Below are 18235 nucleotides of genomic sequence, written 5' to 3' on the forward strand. Positions count from 1 at the left end.
CCACTGCCACCGCTCACCTTTGTCCCAGGGGCCTGGTGGCACTTTCTGATGGCAAATACCCTTTCTGTGGGCAAACCATTCTCATTTTATACAATCTTTTATTAATATCATTGTGATTATTGCGATTTCTTCAGTAAATTGTGACTCCAACTCAGAACTTAGAGTGTTTTTTTTCCACTATGGAAAGGGGTTGGCTGGAGGGGGCTTAATTTTCCTGCTGAGTTTTAAAATTGGTCCTACCAGGACCCAAGGCTGCCACTGGAGCTTCACCTGACAGAGGGCAGCGCCCCTGGCACCACCTGCCCAGCCTGGGCTTGGAAATCCCTCTGATCCCTGCTGACTCCAGGGGCTCACTGGGGATGGGAAGCTCTGGGGAGGGAGCACTGGGAGCATCAGGGAGCTCAGCCCACAGCAAGAGCAGATTTCAGGACTGTCTTGGCACCACGATCTCTACATTCAGTGTTTGGATTAAACAAGAGCAGCAAGTTCAGCACCTGTGCACCTGCCCTGAGGGCAGAGCACCTCACACAGCACAGCCAGGGGTGAATTGGCCCAGCCCTGCTTTAAGGTCTGGTCAGAGCAGAGGGAAAACCCCAAAAGATACGGCAGAATGAAAAATGTCCAACAGCAGGATTTGCTTTTGTGCCTTACCCTGTGGCACTTCAGCATGCCAGATCCCAGGAGCTGAAAGGCATCTCTGAGTTACATTCAGAGGAGGAGAATTTTGGGAAAAAATACACCCAAAGAGTGAGTTTCATGTACTAGAGAGTATGATGATGATCTAACACCAATTCCTTAAGAAAGGATGGAAGAGGAGGCACGGTGGGAAATTTGTCAGAAACCCTGGGGCTGCGAGTATTGCCCTCAACAGAAGTGCAGTGCAACAGGCAGAGGCAACAGCAGCATGGCAGTCCTGGAAGTCCAGGAAAAGTGGGAATTCCATCCCTCATCTAACATTGTGATCTCTGCTTCACACCATGCACATCTTGGTGCTTCCCTTTTCCTTCTCTAACCTAAACCTTCTCAGAAATGCTCAAAGCACACCAGGATCTCTCCAGGCCCTCTCTCGGGCAGCTTGGCTGCTTCATCAGTGATAAGAGACAAGATCCCAGAGATTTCCACTCTGCTCTGCTAAAAGTCCCCTAAAACTGGCAGCTGGAAAAAAAGGCCAAACAGGGAATCCTGAAGGCACTTGCTTGGAGGAGCACTTACTGTGGTGGGATTAACCACAACTGAGCCACCCTGGCTGGGAGGGCCAGGCTGGGAGCACAGACAGCAAGGGCTGTCAAAGGCTCAAAGGCAGAGCGTGATCCCAAAAAATGGTACCACAACCTTTGGTTTCCACCTGCCCCCTGGCCCGAGCAGGCCCTGGGAGCTGCTTGGAGAGGGTGGAGGTGCCTGAGGTATTGCAGTGGCACAGAGGGCCTGGAGCACCTGGGGAGGCACCAGCCCAGCTGGCCTGGTGTGGAGTGGGGCTGGGGGCTCCTGCCTCTCCCAGGGCTGGCACTGAGGGGCTGCTGGCAAAAGTGGGACTGGGGGCTGCCAGCAACTCCCAGAGCTGAGTCTGGGGGCTGCCTGCCTCTCCTGGCAGTGGCACTGGGAGGGTCCTGCCTCTCCCAGAGGTGGGGCTGGGGCTGCCTGGCTCTCTGGAGGCCGGGCTAGGCCTGCAGCCCCAGCAGGCGGGCAGTGTTCAGCACATCATCCCTCGTCAGGTAACACCCACAGAGCTGCCGGTACCCAGTGAAAGCCTCCCGGCCGTGCAGGACACGCCAGTTATCCACAAACAGGACCTGCAGGAAAGGGAAAAGGTCATCAGGAGGACAGCAACCACAGCAGGCAGGGCCAGGAGCCTCTGGCAGGGCAGGTCCTGGGGATCCCTGGGCACTGGAAGAGCAGGTAAGGGTGTACCACAGTGGGCAGGAGCCTCCTGTTCCACATTGGCACAGGTGAGGCTACAGCCAGCTGTTCCACAGGATCCAGCACAGCTCTTTCACCAGCTCTTTATGGAGCCAGCCTAGAAACACATTTTGGGGTTTCTTTGCCTTTCTACTGGAGAAGAAATAGTTCATCAGCAATAGACAGTGGCCAACTTATCACTGAGTCCCAGAATGCTTGGGTTGGAAGGACCCTTAAAGCCCTTCTTGTTCCACCCTCTGCCATGGGCAGGGACACCATCCACTATCCCAGGCTGGTCCAAGCCCCATGGAACCTGGATTTGAACACTTCCAGGGATGGGGTAGCCCCAACCACCTGCCTCTGTGGTGTCACTTTCCCATGTAAAGGCTCAAACATAACCACAGAACTGTAATTTCTTCTGGAAGAAGTGAAAGCCTGAACAGTAAGTGTTCTGGCCTCTCTGCTCCTGAGGATTCTCATTTCAGTGGCTGGAAACTGAGACTAACTTTCCTCTGAGGCAGAGCTTGAACTAAACATCTCTGCCTCACCTGGGAGCTCATACTGCTTTAGGACAGCAGAAAAACATGCAGAAGGCACTACTGTTAACACTGGAGCCCTCAGAACAAGGAAAACTGCTGGGTATGGCAGCGCCCAGACATCGGCACACCCACGGCGCATCCTGCCCTTCTCCCTGTGCCAAACCCACGGGACTCAGCTCCCAGTCCCACCCTGAGCAGTGCTGGAGGATGCAGCTCCAGGGCCCACCTTGCCTGGCTTCAGCTTGACCCAGAGCTCGTTGTGGGGCCGGCGCAGCTCGGCCGTGAGGGCGCGGTGTGCGTGGTACCAGCGGCGCACCACGTCATGGGGCACCGTGTTGATCACGGCACGGTCGTAGTTGTTGTACCTGCAGGGAGAGGAGAGACAAGAGGTTGCCCAACACGGCTCCAGGTGCTTCCAAGGGAACCTCAGGAGCCTGTGGGATAACTGGGTATTTAAGGGAGGCTGCAGAGGTGACCAGAGAGGTTGTGCTGCCAGCACAGAACTTTGGGAACACAGCACTGAGGGCAGGAGAAGTTTACCATCAAGTGCACAACTGTTCTTCCTGGCTTTCCATGGAAGGACATGGCAAGACTGAGAGTTGCTTAGAATAAAAGTGCAAAGCAGTGCCGGACAACCTCTAGAACTGAGGCAAACTGGAGTTTCAAAAATCAGCCCAAAATTCCTTTGGAAGGGATCACTCTGCACTCCCCCTGTTCCCTGTGTGCCAGGATAGTTTCTAGAGGCTTCTCCAGAGAAGGGCTGAATTTTTCTGCATCTCACATAGAATGAGATGAGAGCTTGGAGCTGAAGGGAGAATACCAGGAGTAAAAAAATCAAAGTTCAGCACTGACACCCAACTTTGTGTCAGTGGTGCTGACGCTTCCTCTAAAGCGAAAAGAACACAAGGTGTTCCTGTGGTTTCATCCCTGCTCATTAAAGATACACTGCTTTTCAGCCCATGGAACATTCTGGAAAACCACCACCACAACGCCCTGTCCTCCCCAGAGGCCTCCTGGCCGTTACCTGATGAGGTAAAGCTCGTTGTTCCAGGGGTAGACGTTGAGCACCGGCCCCACTCCGATCATGTGGTTGTGGCAGCCGCCCACGTTCTCCACGTACTCGTGTTTGAGGGGCACCTTGGCCAGCAGCTCAAAGTGCTCTGGGGCCTGGTGCAGCACCTGCTCGGCCGCGTGGAACCCGTCCACCAGCAGCGTCCGCCCGCCCGTGCCCTCGTGCTTCAGGCAGTGGAACACCTGGATGCTGCAGGGAGACAGAATCCGAGAGCAGTGACCTTGGCTGCCTATGCCCTGGGCACCAAGTGCTCCCCGAGGACACAGCCAGGTGTGGATGGATGCACCACCCGTCCCTGCTGCTTCTCCACACCCAATCCCACATGTTCTGCTGGGTGAGGAGGCAGCAAACTGCTTGTGCTGCATCCCAAACCTAGTGACACGAGTCTGGGCACTTCGGGAGCTGCAGGATGAAGGCTGTGTCACCCAAAATCCAAACCCAAAGAGGCTGTGGCTGCTCCATTCCTGGAAGCATCCAAGGACAGGCTGGGTGGGGCTTTGAGCAGCCTGGCACAGTGGAAGGTGTCCCTGCAGCAGCACGTACCCACAGGGCTCCTGGAAGTAGGTGGTGTCTGTGTGCCGGTCCAGGGCCAGCTTGGTGTAGGCTGTGTCTCCCCGGGAGAAGTCAGAGGTGAAGTACCACATCCTGCCATAAATGGTCTCTCTGGAAAAGAGATGGGCAGTTATCATAGGTCAGTGTCTGGGTAAGGCACATTCTCCCCTACATTTGAGTTATTCCCCTCTGTCCCATGCACAGAGTCATTAAAGCAGAACAACTTCACAAAATTCAGATTGTCAGGGATGGTGCTTCTAATCCCTCTTCTGGTGTTCAGCTCCTCTCTTTCCTCCCCAAAAGACTGGTCATGATGAGTCTTCCCCTCCACAACCACTGATGTTTCCATACCAACCATCATCCCCAGTCATGGAAGGGACACAAGGAGGTGCTAAGTGCAGCCAGCCCCTACTTGTAACCACACAGGGTTGCCCAATAATTCCATTTCTTCTTCCCAGTATCCTCCTCCAACACGCACAGGAGGGAAGGGACACCAGGCAAGGCCAAACAGCACTCAGGGGCTACAGGGGGAGGGTGCCTGGAGACAAAAGCTGGCTGGATATTCCCTGAAGCCTGTTGTTTCCATTTGGAGTGACTGTTCATTAACAGGAATCCCTCCTTTCCCAGGCAAATCAAACTGTTTCTACAGCTTGGATAAAGCCCTGGGCCCAGCCCCTGGCATGCCATGCTGGCAGTGCTTTACACAAACCCAGCACCAACACCTCTCACTGTTTTTCTCCAGCAAGAGCTCCAACTGGTCTTTGATCTCCCTGGCTCCCAGGGCCAGGCTGCCCTCACGACCCCTCAAGTCATAACAGGAAATGTCTCTCCTTGCAAAGCCCTGCTCTTCCCAGCCAGCCACTTCCTTCAGTCCCTCCTCTCTGCACAGTCCCACTGTCACAAAAGTCATGGGATGCTCTAGGGGCAGCTCAATGACTGAGTGATTCACAGCCCTTCCATAAAGGAGGGTGGGTCCCACAGTAGGATCCTCCACCCCAGTCCAGGGAAGCAGCCAGAGCATTTGTCTGCAAACCAGGCCATGCCACACAAAACACAGGACAAGGAGGCAGCAGCTTTCCAAACAGAAAGAAAACAAGTTTATCCATCCCAGGACAGCCCAGATACCTGATTATGCTGATCCTCTTTGCCAAGATTTCTGTGTCTTCTTTGGTGGGAGGGACATTCTCCACGAAAGCAATCCCGTACAACAAGAAGTTCTGCAGGAATTCCTTCAGACCCTCGTCTGTCTCCAGGAAGCTCCGGCAGTCGATGGAGGGGACCTGGGCTTGCTGGTAGATCTCAGCATTCCAGAGGATCCGGGGGTGCATGACCTGCTGCTTCTGCCCCTCGTAGCTGTTCCTCGCCAGCCACTCCAGCCCGTACCGTGTCACGTGTCCATCCGGCCCTGGCACAGGGACAAGGGCAGAGTCACCAAAATCCCACTGGCCAGCCCGACATCGTGGCACCTGTCAGCCCAGGACAGGCCTCACCCTTGTCACCTGTCTGGGGATGGGTCCTTTGCACCCTGCTGCCACCCAAAATATGACCTGAAAGGCCACAAGGCCTAAAGGTGTCATCATTGCTGCCACAACTCCAATTTCAGGGCAGCTGCTGAAACCCTCTCCAAATTCCCAGCTAACTGTTGCATCTGCAGTGGTTTTGGCTTTTGTTGACAGGCCTCCAAGGACAACCAAAACCCCGAAGTCAAGCCCTCAAATAAAAGGAAGAAAGCAGCTGGGGAAGTGAGGAGAAAGGACAGAGAACAGGCATGGTGAGCAGGGCTGACAGCTGCTCACACAGAACAGGGAAGGAAAAGAGAAGCAACCATGTCATGCCCCATCTGTTCACCACCTGCACTGCTGGGGGAGTTTGACCAACCCAGGCACTGCACACACACAAGAAGGGCCGGGGGCAGGAAATCCACACCACTTTGATCCAGAGCTGTGTTTACAGTGACAGCAGTGCCTAAAACCTGCTCATAGCTCAGTGTCTTCCCAGCCAGGCAGACCTGGGGGTAATGCTGTCCACCAGCAGGCACAGGAGGGCACAGGCACTCAGGACTCACAGGTGAGGAAGAGTGTGGTCTCATCCACGCGCACGGCCTGGGGCTGGATGGCCAGGTCCACGCTGGCCGTGTCCAGGCTGCGCTGGCTGGTCTTGGCGTTGTAGCAGGAGGCGGAGCGGCAGTGGTCCCGCAGCCACACGAAATCCAGGCGCATCACGGTGCTGCCGTACCTCAGCTCTGCCAGGGAGGGGAGCAGAGGAGGCTTTGGGGCAACAGGGAGGACAAACAAAGCCAAGAATTGAAGCCCAGAGCCCACACTGTGTCATCCCAATTACAGGGGATGCAGTGGTATCCCTTGACATAAATTGTCACAAGACGAAGACCTGGCAGAGGATTTTATCAAAGGCCTGGCTCCTTTGGAGCCACTGTGTAAAATGCTGAGAAATTCCCTTTGCTTGCAAGTGACTCGGAGTACTGAGATCCCACTGGCCTCAGCTGCCAACCCTGAACAAGGCTGGGCAGCAGAGGTGGGCACACACCAGAGCCGAGGGGGCTGTGCCAGGGAAAGCCTGAGCATGGCACAGAAAATGGTGCCTGACAGGGCACAGCTCAGAGAGTTTTTGTTCAGGAATCCCTGGATCTGATTACTTATTTAGCAGTGCGTCACTTATCACAGAAGACAAGGCTGCTCCATCCTGCCTTTGGGAACTCCAGCAGGGAACATGAAACAGCCCCCCGTGTGCATCCCTCTGTTGCAGGCTATTTCAGAAGGAAAGCACACATCATCCCAGGGAACAAGGGGGGAATCCCTCCCTGCTGTCCCCGGGCAGAGCAGGAGCACCCTCCCCCAGCACACCTACCGAGATGGTCTTGGTGCAGCTGCCAGGCACAGCAGGGGGACGCTGGGGCCGTGGGGTGGCAGCGTGCAGGGACAGCCAGGATGGGCCCAGGGCCCTGGGGCAGCCACGGCCAGCGACGTCCGGCGCTCCCACGCCGGCCCCGGAGCAGCCACGCCAGCCTCTGGCACCACATCCTGCCAGTCAGCAGAGAGGCAACAAGGGGACTTGGATGTGACACTCTGTCCTAAAGCCCAGCAGGACACAGCCCTGAGGAGACACAAAGGACATCCCAGGATCCTGTGAGGGTGGGCAGGCCCTGGCACAGGGTGCCCAGAGAAGCTGTGGCTGCCCCTGAATCCCTGGAAGTGTCCAAGACCAAGTTGGACACTGGGGCTTGGAGCCACTTGGGCTCGTGGAAGGTGTCCCTGCCCATGGCAGGGGCTGGAATGGGATGAGCTTTAAGGTCCCTTCCAACCCAAGCCATTCCATGATTCTGTGATTTACCAGGCAAAGCCAATCCAGGAGAGACAGCTGTGTTCAACATGCAAAACTGTGGCAAAGCCTCATCTTGTGCAGAACAGTGGCAAAGCCTCATCTCTCTGAAGGTCTTGTCCCCCCTCCAGCATTCCCAGTTTGAATTCACCATTCCTGGATGGAACTGCAGCAATCGGGGAAGCAAAGTGACCTTGGTTAGGGAAGCAATAACAGAGGAATCTGGTAATTAGGCCAGTTCTAGAAAAAGCAGGCAAAACAATGAGGAGGAGGAGGAAGATCTCTGCTGCTGGTGAAGGACGCAGCTGGCATGAAGGAGAAACCACCGTGATTAATTTTAGGATAGAGGTTAGAAGGCGATTTCTCCAAGGGAAATTTGTAACAACTCTTCAGTGCAAAGAGCAAGGGCAAAAAGCTGACAAGTTTTAAGAGATGATGCCTCAGTCTAAATGCCTGTCATGTTTGTGAATTTCGGGGGGCCAGGTCTAAACCCAGCAGGATTTTAACAGCACTTTGAAGTGCACTGAAATGTGGTCTCTCTGGATAAGACACAGGCTCAGAAAGCATTTCTTATCCTAGACTTCTGATTTTCCTTCATTTTCTTATCTGGAGAGTCCAGGCACTGGAGCTCTGGCTGTCCAAGCTGCTGCTGCTCTGCAGAGACCTCAAAAGCTGCTGATAACAACCAAATCCACAGAGGTGCCACGTTCCCAGCAGCAACTTGTTAAGCAGGGATAAAAGAATGCAGACATCCCTAGGGAGAAAAAGTGGGAATGTTTTTGAAGAGAAGGTTTGAGATGAAGGCACACTGACACACTTCAGCCACGGAGCCCTTTCCATGAGAAATTTTCCCAACATTCAATCTAAATCTCCCCTGGCACAGCTTGAAGGTGTTTCCTCTTGTCCTAGTCCTTGTTACCTGGGAGAAAAGACCAAACTCCCTGGCTCCAGCCTCCTTTTCCAAGATATCCAGTTCCTGTTCCTGCTGCCCAGCTCTGAAAATCTGCTACACAAAGAGGAATGAGCCTCACCTGACACACAAATCTCATAACCAAGAGAAGAAAATCTACAGCTACAAAACCCAGCAGCTGCCCCTGATTTTTATCAGCTTTAAAATCTTAAAGAAATTATTTAAATCCCTGAACCAACAACTCACAAAGCTTGCCTGAGAGAGGGAAAGTCTGTACAGTTTGGCTTTTGGATCCACTATCCCAGCGAGGGGTAGAAAACAAGGAATCTAAACAAGGAATCTTGCCTGCACACACACAGAGGACCCAAAATGCCAGGAAAAGGCTCACCCACAAATTCATCAGCACATGGCCTGTGCCTGGGCCAGCTCCAGCCTTAGTCTGATCCTTACACACACATTTCTTTGATCTCCTCCTCTCCCAATATCAAAACTGAGAAGGAAATTAACACAGGTAATGGGAAGTGACCCAGATAATTAAACCTAATCAGGGAGATTTCACGTTGCTCCTCCTGGAAGAAAACACCACAGGCAGCCCAGGGAGAGCCTTAAATTCAATCTTTCCAAGACCTACTAAAACTAAGAGGCATTAAACCCCCAAAAATCTGTATGATTAGGGAGGATTTATAATTTTTGTTGTTTCATCAGAGCTAACAGCTGGATGAGCTACATGAACAGCAAACTCTCTTCCTGCACCTCCTGCTACCTCACCTTTATGCTTTATGTGGTCCAGACACATGGGCAGCAGTGAAATGAGAGAATTCCAGACAAGATTTCCCTCGGAATTCAAAGGGAAAGGGCAGGAGGGAGCAGAAATTAAATGCTCAGTGCATAAACACACATGGTAGGTGACACAGGACCCACAGGGTGAAGGAGAGAACAGTGCTGGAGGGAAAAGCAGAAACCTCAAATCTATTGTGATTTGAAGAATTCCCATCAGTCTTTGGAGAGAAAGGACAGGAGATGCTGTGGAAGGAGCAGAAAGGAAGGCTGGGAATCACAGGGTTTAACCCTAACATCACAGTTTGTCTCTCAAGAAACATTTCAAGGAAACAAAACTGGGTTTAACCTCTCTGAGAAAAAGCCACAGTCCCCATTCTGGGCAAAGGAAATGGTGAAAAAAATGACTGACCAAATCGTTTCAGCAATGGGAACATCTAAGAAAGGAGAAACCCACACACCTGGAGGCTTTCACCAGCTTTTAGCCAAACCCTCCAGGGCATGGGATGACCCTGCTGCCCTCCCTGCCCTGCTCCAGCCCTTCCAGCCTGTTTGTCCAGCTCCTCTGAAAAAAAAAAAAAAAAAGGTGTTTTCTATGAAAAACACCTCAAACATTCAGCTGCTCACACTCACTCAGTTTTTACTCCTGGAAGCACCTGGCTGGAACCAACGTTTCTGTTCCATATGGAACAGGGAGCTGTGAGAAGCACAACAGTCCAAAGTGCGGGAAAGGAATTTGGCTTTTGATCCTCTGGGATCCTTTAACCTGACAGTTCTCTCTGCAGTGAGGGAACACCAAGAAAAAGAGAAATTCTGCAAAGGCTGAGCTGCCCTGAGGGCTCTGCCAGAGCAGCCAAGAGCACAAGCCCAGGTGACAAACCAGATCCCCCAGGATGGCAGCACCTCTTGGACAAGACACAGGCAGAGTTTAACAGCCTGAGCTGACTCAGTTAATTACAATTAATTACCACAGAGACAAAAAGCAGACTGGCTGTTCCCTGCTGAGCTCTTGCCTTCACGCTGCAGACAACTCCATCAGATCTCAGCTGTCAGGAACCAGATTCCTCTTCCAGCCCTTCCCCACATGGGATTTCAATGAAATTAAGGAGCTAATAAAGATATCCCAGGCACTGCCAGCTTCACAGCTACTTCATTTTCCTGGAAGCAAAGGGAATTATCTGCTCACCCCACGTTTCACACTGACCACCTGATGGCAGGCCCCATTCTCAGAACCTTATTCCAGCCTCCTGATTGCGTTTCTCCCAGGCAAAGCCTTCCCAGGCCACACAGCTCAACAGAAACAAGTTCTAATTCTGTTGTTTTTCCAGCAAAGCAGCCAGCCCTGATGGTAGAACCCCCCAGAGGAGTTACTCCAATAAACTCCTACTGCTAAATCACTCCATGCTCTGAGTCCTGCCCGGGCAAAGAGGAGCCAGGCAGCTCTCCCGGGCAGGGTGGGGTTGTGTTTTTCCAGGGAATGATGGAAAACAGCTCTGCCCACGAGCGGCAACCTTTCATTCCCTTTCGCTGGGACCGTAATTCCCGTGTGAGCCCGGGGCTGGCATTACCTGGGACCCTGGAACGGCGGGCGGAGCTGCGGGACGGCGGAGCGAGGTTCAGCGGGCTCGGGATGCTGAAGGGATGGCGGAGAGGCTGAGGCGGAGGGGCTGAGGCGGAGGGGCTCAGACCGAGGGGGTTCCGCAGGGTCAGCGCCGCTGCCCCGGGCTCTCCGCCGCTCCTTCCCCCTCCTCCGCCTCCCTGCGCCCACCAGGCCGAAAGCGCCGCTCGCAGCTTTCCCACATCGGCCGCTGCTGCCCGAGGGAAGCGGCGTATGGGCGACCCTGGAAAGAGGGGAAAAAACAAGGAAAAAAGCGACGCTGCAAGCGCGTCCCTCACCGAGGGGGCCCAAGCGCAGCCCCCGTGCGCCGCGGGCAGGACCAGCCGAGCTCGGGGGACCGGGGGACACCGCGACCCCGACCCACCTCGGCGGCTCCCCGTTGTCCCGGCGCGGCCCCGGTGCCTCGGAGCGGCGTTACCGGGCCCCAGAGCCCGCAGGCGGCGGCAGGGCCGGGTCGAGAGCGGGGCCGGGGCCGCCTCAGGCCGCCCCGGGGCGGGGCCGCCACCGCCATAGAGACACGCGGGGCAGAGCGCCCGCAAACCATAGAGCTGCGGCGGGACGGGGTTGGCGGCAAGCGGGACCGGACCGGGACAGGACGGAGCCGCTCCGGGAGACGCCGCGGCTCCGGCGGCCGCTCCGGTCTTGGAGACCGCGGGACGAAGCGCCGCAGGCGGCACGGAGCTCGGGGAAGGGGATGGAGCGCGGCACACGCCTCACGGGGACGCGCGGGTGCCGCCAGCCCGCGGACAGCGCCGGCCGTGACGGGCTCCGGCACGGAGCGGCGCTGCGGAGTGCTGCCCCCTGGCGGGCAGGCGGGCACATGGACAGCGAGAGGCGCGGCTCTGCCCCGTCCCTGTCCCTGTCCCCGTCCCCGTTCCTGTCCCTGTCCCTGCCACTGCCTTCCCCCTTCCCTGTCCCCATCCTCGTCCCCGTCCTTGTCCCCGTCTCTGTTCCCGTCCCTGCCACTGCCTTCCCCCTTCCCTGTCCCCATCCTCGTCCCCGTCCTTGTCCCCGTCTCTGTTCCCGTCCCTGTCTCTGCCTTGCCCCATCCCTGTACCCGTCCCCGTCCCTGCCCCTTTCCCGGCTCCCATCCCTGTCCCTGCCTACCCCTTCCTCGTCACTGTCCTCCCTTCTCCCGTCCCCGTCCCCGTCCTTCCCCGCTGCAGCCGGTGCGGTGCCGGTGATACACACATCACCTTTTGGGTTACTAAGTGCTGATTTTCATCCAAACCGGCACACTGGCGTGCGCTCCGGGCAGGCGGCGGGTCCCCGCTGGAGGGCTGCCTTGGCCCTGCCGTGGCGACCGCCGCCCCTCGGCCCCTTCCACCATCCCCGGCCCCGCAGCCCACCCGACCCTACCCTCCCGCCGCCTCTCTGGAGAGCGTTCCCAGCCCCGAAAATGCCCCGGAGCAGCGCGGGGAGGACCCGCCGGGACCCTCGGGGCAGTGGCTCCGGTCCCTGGAGCTCCGGGTTGCTCTGCAGCACGAACACCCGCAGGGACTGAGCTGGTGGATCAGAAAAAGCGCCAGACCCGGCACTGGGAGCGGCAGATGGCACTGGGGAGAACAGATGACACGTGGTGACACAGGAGCACTGGGAGTGGTTACCTGGGGATTAGGATGAACCTGTCAGACACAGACAATTCCAGAATGGTTTGGGTTGGAAGAAACCCTAAAGCTCATCCCGTTCCAACTCCCTGCCATGGGCAGAGACACATTCCACTATCACAAGTTCCTCCAACCCCATCTAAACTGGCCTGGAACAGGGGACCTCCCAGGGACATTCTAGAGACATCCCGCTCTGTGCTTGACCGTGCTGGTGCCTCCCTGGGCAGGGAATGGGGCAGGATGAGGTCTCAGCGGCGCCTTCCCAGTACCTGTGCAAGCAAACCGGCCCAGCGAAGCACTGGAGATACTCCCCAGAGCTGTGCCGGAATTTCCATGCCTGGTTTTCCAAGATCCAGGTGTTCTGATTCTTCCCAGGTTCCCTGCCGTGGGTATGGGGGCAGAGCAGTCGCTCGCTGTCGCTGTCCTGGCAGCGAGGGGACGCGCTGGTGCCACCGCGGATTCCTGATTTCCGAGTGTTTTTCAGGAAAGGGGTGGGGGCGGCGCCTGGAACAGGCAGAGGAGCTGTCGGGGATCTGCTGCTTCCCAAAACCTCGGTGCAGCTCCCGCGGGAGATAAACAAGTTAGTCACTGGGTGAGCTCACGGCAAAGGCATCCCGGCCTCCATGAGAATTTGTCACAGGCCCTTCCCGGGGTGCGATCGTGTCCCGGTACCGGCTCCCGGGAGGAGGCAGCGGATGCGATGAGCAGCCTCGTGCTCGGGCAGTGCCTGTCGCCTGTCCCTCGGTCCTTCCTGGCAGGAAACCCGGGCCCTGCTCCCTCCGTGCCCGGGCACAGCCCCTCGGACGAGCGGGGACTCACTGGGTGCCTGCAGGATCCAGGCGTGCTCCCGATGGAAGTGATGGATGCGAGCACACAGGATCCAAGCGTGCCTGAGCTGAAGGGCTGGGCTGGGGGCTCTGGGGAGGGGGATCCCCGTTCCGTGGTGTCCCACTGGCTGCCTTGGGATGGGCAGTGCAGCAGCACTGGCGTGGCCCCTGGGTTGAACTCACGGGGTTGTTTCTCCTCGAGTGTGGAGCCTGGGGGTCTCTGGGGCTCACTGGGATTTGTGGTCACTCCTGTGCCCCACAGGGTCCCGTGGGACAGGGACAGGCAGTGCCAGGGTCCTCTTGGAGGAGGCCCGTGTGCCCCCCAGGAGCCCGGCACTCTGGGATGCACCTGCAGCTTGGCCTCAGCACTTAGGAACGCATGTGCTGGGAAAGAAAGTGCCTGGGAACTTTCTGGGGATTTCCCAGGGAGAGCTGGGAGCTGGGAATTTTCTGCCCTCCCCCTTGTCCCCTCCTTCCTCACTCAAACCCTGCTCCCGAGGTCACAAACGGCTTTAAAAAAAGCAACAGCCCACACAATGCTCTTCCCTTCTCCAGAGGGTGCTGGTGACGAGATCCCGCATCCGGCAGGGGATACGGAATTAGCCCTGTGCCTGGGAAAGGCCCTGCCAGGCCCTGCCAGCTGCTCCCACACCAAGGGGCTCCCGTGGCCACGCGCAGAGGAAAAAGACTCCGGATCCTACAGGTGCATCCTCCCCTGGGCCTGCTCTGTGGAGTCGTGCAAGAAATCCGTCCCCCTTCCCCACCCCAGGATTTCTTGGAAGTGGCCTTGGTGGTGCTGATGTCAAGCAGAGCTTTGGATGACGTGCAGGGCACATGGAGGTTTCTCTCTGCGTGTGGGGGATATTTCTGGACAAGGTTAGGACAGGGAGTTCATGTTTTCCAGGAAATCTTGTGGCAATTTCCACAAAAGCAGCAGGAACCAAGGGTGGCTGAGCCAAGGAGATGTTCCTGGAAATAATTTGTAGGGCAAAAGCTCTGAAAAATATCGCTGTGGGTGTTGGAACAGTTTAATGAATGACCCACCTTGCCCCTGCCTGACATGAAAGACCCAGCAAAATCCAACCCAACCAATCCAGCGGAAGCCAACATGGATGCCCCAACCCAACACGAATGCCCCAACCCAACACAAATGGCTCAAACCAACATGAATGCCCCGACCCAGCGTGAATGCTCCAACTCAACATGAATGCTCCAACCCAACACAAATGGCCCAAACCAACATGAGTGACCCAACACGATATGAATGACCCAACCCAGCATGAATGACCCAACCGACCATGAATTACCCAACCCAACACAAATGCTCCAACCCAACATGAATGCCCCAACCCAACACAGATGGCCAAAACCAACATGAATGACCCAACATAATATGAATGTCCAATGTAATCCAACATGGAAAACCCACCTCAATCTAACCTGACAGGAATGACCCAACCTAACTGGCCCAACACAACCCAAAATGAAGGACCTACTCAGCACAATCCCATGCAAAAGATCAATGTCACCCAGCATGAATGACCCACCTTGACCTAACCCAACCCAACCCAACATGATGGTGCATGGACTGGAGCTCCAAGTGGCTGGTCCTGACCTATCTTTGCTATTAGAATGAAACAGAAGCCAGTGGGGCACTGTTGAGGTGGCAGTTGGTACTTGTTGCTCTTCCACTTTCAGGAGTCCTACTGCAGATGCAGTCCTACTGCTGATTTGGTCATCTCTTCAGAGAAGCAGGAGGTTTTATTGTTTTTTGGGTTTTTTTTTTTTTTTTTTGGTGCAGGTGAATGCTTTGCCTGTTAAATAAACAGGTTTTTTTCCACTTTTCTCCAAGGAAATATTTTCCCAAACCAGCTGGGGGAAGAGCTGCTTGAATCTGCTTTCTAGGAGAACCCCTTTGGAGGTTTTCTCTCAAATTTGCCCTAAACCAGGACAGCCATCAAGAAGAGCAAAGTCAAGGGACCTGCCTGAGAGATCTAGTTCCTGGGGGCAAATTGGCAAGACAGACGGCGTCAGATTCCCACTGAGGTCATCAACAAGATCCCAGCAATGTCTCCACCAAGCAGCAAGAAGGAAACACAGGCTTTCCTAGGCACCATAGGTTTTTGGAGAATGGGCATTTCTGAGTACAGCCAAATTGTGAGCCCTTTCTGCCGGGTCACCTGCAAGAAGAACGATTTTCAATGGGGCCCTGAGCAGCAACAAGCCTTTGCCCAGATCAAACAGGAGATTGCTCATGAAGTTGCCCTTGGCCCGGTCAGGACGGGACCAGAGGTGGAGAACATGCTCCACTCTGCAGCTGGGAACAATGGCTTGTCCTGGAGCCTTTGGCAGAAGGTGCCTGGGGAGACTCGAGGCTGACCACTGGGATTCTGGAGCTGAAGTTACAGAGGGTCCAAAGCCAACTACACTCCCACAGAGAAAAAGAGATTTCCTAATCTTGGCTGCCTATGAAGGAGTTCAAGCTGCTTCAGAGGTGATCGGCATGGAAGCACAACTCCTCCTGGCACCCCAACTAGCAGGGTGCTGGGGTGGATGTTCAAAGGAAGGGTTCCCACCATCAACCATGCCACTGATGCCGCATGAAACAAATGCATTACCCTCATCACGTAGCACACCCCTACTGGAAACCTGAATCACCCTGGGATTTTGGAGATAATTACAAACTGGCCGGAAGTTGAAAACTTTGGTCTCACTGATGAAGAGGAGCAGGAACAAGTGACGAAGGCTGGAGAAGCTCCACCATACAACCATCTACCAGCAGGGGAAACACACTACGCTCTTTTCATTGACGGTTCCTGTCTCATCGTAGGATGAACTGGAAGTGGAAAGCAGCTGTATGGAGCCCCACACGACAGGTTGCACAAGCTACTGAAGGACAAGGTGGATCAAGGAAGAGAGAAGTGGCCAAAGTTCTACCTTTATACTAATTTGTAAGTGGTAGCCAATGCTCTGTGGGGCTAGCTGGAAAGGTGGAAAAAGGCCAACCAGCAGCATAGGGGAAAACCAATCTGGGCTGTTGATGAGTGGAAAGACATTGCTACAGGGTAGGGAGGCTACCTGTGAAAGTCAATCATGTAGATGCCCATGTCCCCAAGAGTAATGAGGAACACCGAAACAATGAGCAGGTAGATCAGGCAGCAAAGATAGGGGTGTCCAAGATAGACCTAGATTGGGAATACAAGGGAGAGTTTTTCCTAGCTCGATGGGCCCATGGTGCCTCAGGCCATCAGGGCAGGGATGCCACCTGTAAGTGGGCAGGAGACCGAGGGGTGGATTTAACCATGGACAGTATTTCTCAGGTTATCCATGACTGTGAGATGTGTGCTGCCATCAAGCAGGCCAAGCGAGTGAAGCCCCTCTGGTACGGTGGGCGGTGGTCCAAGTACAAGTATGGGGAGGCCTGGCAGATTGACTACATCACACTGCCCCAGACACGCCAGGGCAAGTGCCACGTGCTGACCATGGTGGAAACCACCACTGGATGGTTGGAGGCATGGCACCCCTGAGAGAATTGAGTCCAACAACAGGACTCATTTCAAGAATAGCTTTATCAACACCTGGGCTAGAGAACATGGCACTGAGTGGGTGTACTACACTCCTTATCATGCACCAGCAGCTGGGAAGGTTGAATGGTACAATGGCCTGCTTAAAACCACCTTGAAGGCACTGGGTGGGGGGACTTTCGAGAACTGGGAGATTAATTTAGCAAAGGCCACATGGTGAGTGAACATCTGAGATTCCACAAATCGAGCAGGCCCTGCCTGGTCTAACCCTTGTGAACAACAGATAGAGGTAAGGCATCAGTGGTACAGATGAGTGATATGCTGGGAAAAACTGTTTGGGTTAATTCTGCCTCCGGCAAAGACAATCCCATCCATGGGGTTGTCTTCACTCAGGGACCAAGCTCCACCTGATGGGTGATGCAAAAAGATGGAGAGATCCAACGTGTACTGCAAAGAGACTTTGTTTCAGGGTGAACTATTCATGACGCTTGGCTTGTATCCGTGTATGTCTTAGGTTGCAAGATGTTATTGGGGGTGCGCATTCTATTTGCCATCTGTTAGAGCTGAGGGAGTTATCTTCTGTCCATGGGGCAGTTTTTCCTTTATCTCTCCCACAGCCAACCCTCCCTCCAGGAGATCTCTGCTGTCCATGGCCACTGAGTGTCCCTGCAGGGCTGATCCAATCCCAGCATCCCATGGGCAGATGCTCCGCCCAGGGGAGGAGCCAAGCATTCCTACCTGGATCCAATCTGAGCCTGGCCCAGCACAGCAGCCTTTGCCCCCTGCATTGCCAGAGGAGCAGCTTTCTGCTGCCCTGCATGGCCAGAGGGAGCCCAGGCCCATCTGCAGCAGCCCTGGAGCTGCAGAGGAAAACTCCCCCCTTGTGCGCGATCCCTGCTGCAGCAGAGCTACAGCTGGCACTGCAGGAGGGCTGAGCCCCCATGGATGGGGCTGGGACACCCCCTGGCACACAGGGGGCAGGGCATGGTCAGACTCTGGCAGTGGGTTGGTTTTTTTTTGTTTGTTTTTACTATTGCATTTGTAGTTTTTGTTTTCCTACTAAAAAACTGTCATTCCTATTCCCATATCTGTGCCTGAGAGCCCCTTAATTTGAAAATTATAATAATTTCGAGGGAGGGGGTTTACATTTTCCATTTCAGGGGGGCTCCTACCTTCCTTAAGCAGATACCTGTCTTTTCAAACCAAGACACCCAGTCTGCTCCAGAACTGAGGTTAAGTTGAACTTCTGAACTTTTATTAAATTTATGCAGTTATTTTGCCATGTAGGTTCCAGAGTCACCAACATGCAGGAAAGTTCAAACTCGGGGTTTATTCTTTTTGTTTTTTTTTCTTTTTTTAAAATTGGGTTTTTTTAAAGGATATAAAGAAAACTTTATTAACAGAATTAAAAGAAAAATAATTAGAAATCAGAATAAACCTTCAGAACACTTCTCATCCCTCCAATATTCCTTTCTTTTTCCCACTGGCATTGTAAAGAGATAAATTTGGTATATTCAATCAGGTTAGCACCTTTAAAATCATCTTTCTTCAGTCCACTTAGGGTAAGGAATCTCTCC

At 54.6% G+C, this 18235-nt stretch overlaps 1 protein-coding gene across 4 annotated transcripts; it reads right to left on the reverse strand.

Moving 5' to 3' along the window:
* Positions 1-78: 78 nt before the first annotated feature.
* TMLHE (trimethyllysine hydroxylase, epsilon) lies at positions 79-10791 on the reverse strand. 4 transcript variants are annotated; one of them, XM_074551382.1, is made up of 9 exons: positions 10651-10791; positions 7408-7561; positions 6925-7097; positions 6125-6326; positions 5185-5464; positions 4051-4170; positions 3460-3696; positions 2662-2800; positions 79-1790 (listed from the first exon to the last, which is right to left on the reverse strand). In XM_074551382.1, exons 2-9 carry the CDS (start codon positions 7547-7549, stop codon positions 1659-1661), a joined length of 1425 nt encoding a protein of 474 aa, XP_074407483.1. In that variant the 5' UTR covers positions 7550-7561; positions 10651-10791; the 3' UTR covers positions 79-1658. The 4 variants fall into 4 exon arrangements, with proteins under 4 accessions (XP_074407483.1, XP_074407485.1, XP_074407484.1 ...); XM_074551384.1 differs by having other exon boundaries at positions 6125-6301; positions 6925-7170; XM_074551383.1 differs by lacking the exon at positions 7408-7561 and having other exon boundaries at positions 6125-6301; positions 6925-7170; positions 10651-10790.
* Positions 10792-18235: the final 7444 nt, after the last annotated feature.

This window comes from Zonotrichia albicollis, chromosome 14 (genome assembly GCF_047830755.1).
Source record: "Zonotrichia albicollis isolate bZonAlb1 chromosome 14, bZonAlb1.hap1, whole genome shotgun sequence".
NCBI lineage: Eukaryota > Metazoa > Chordata > Aves > Passeriformes > Passerellidae > Zonotrichia > Zonotrichia albicollis.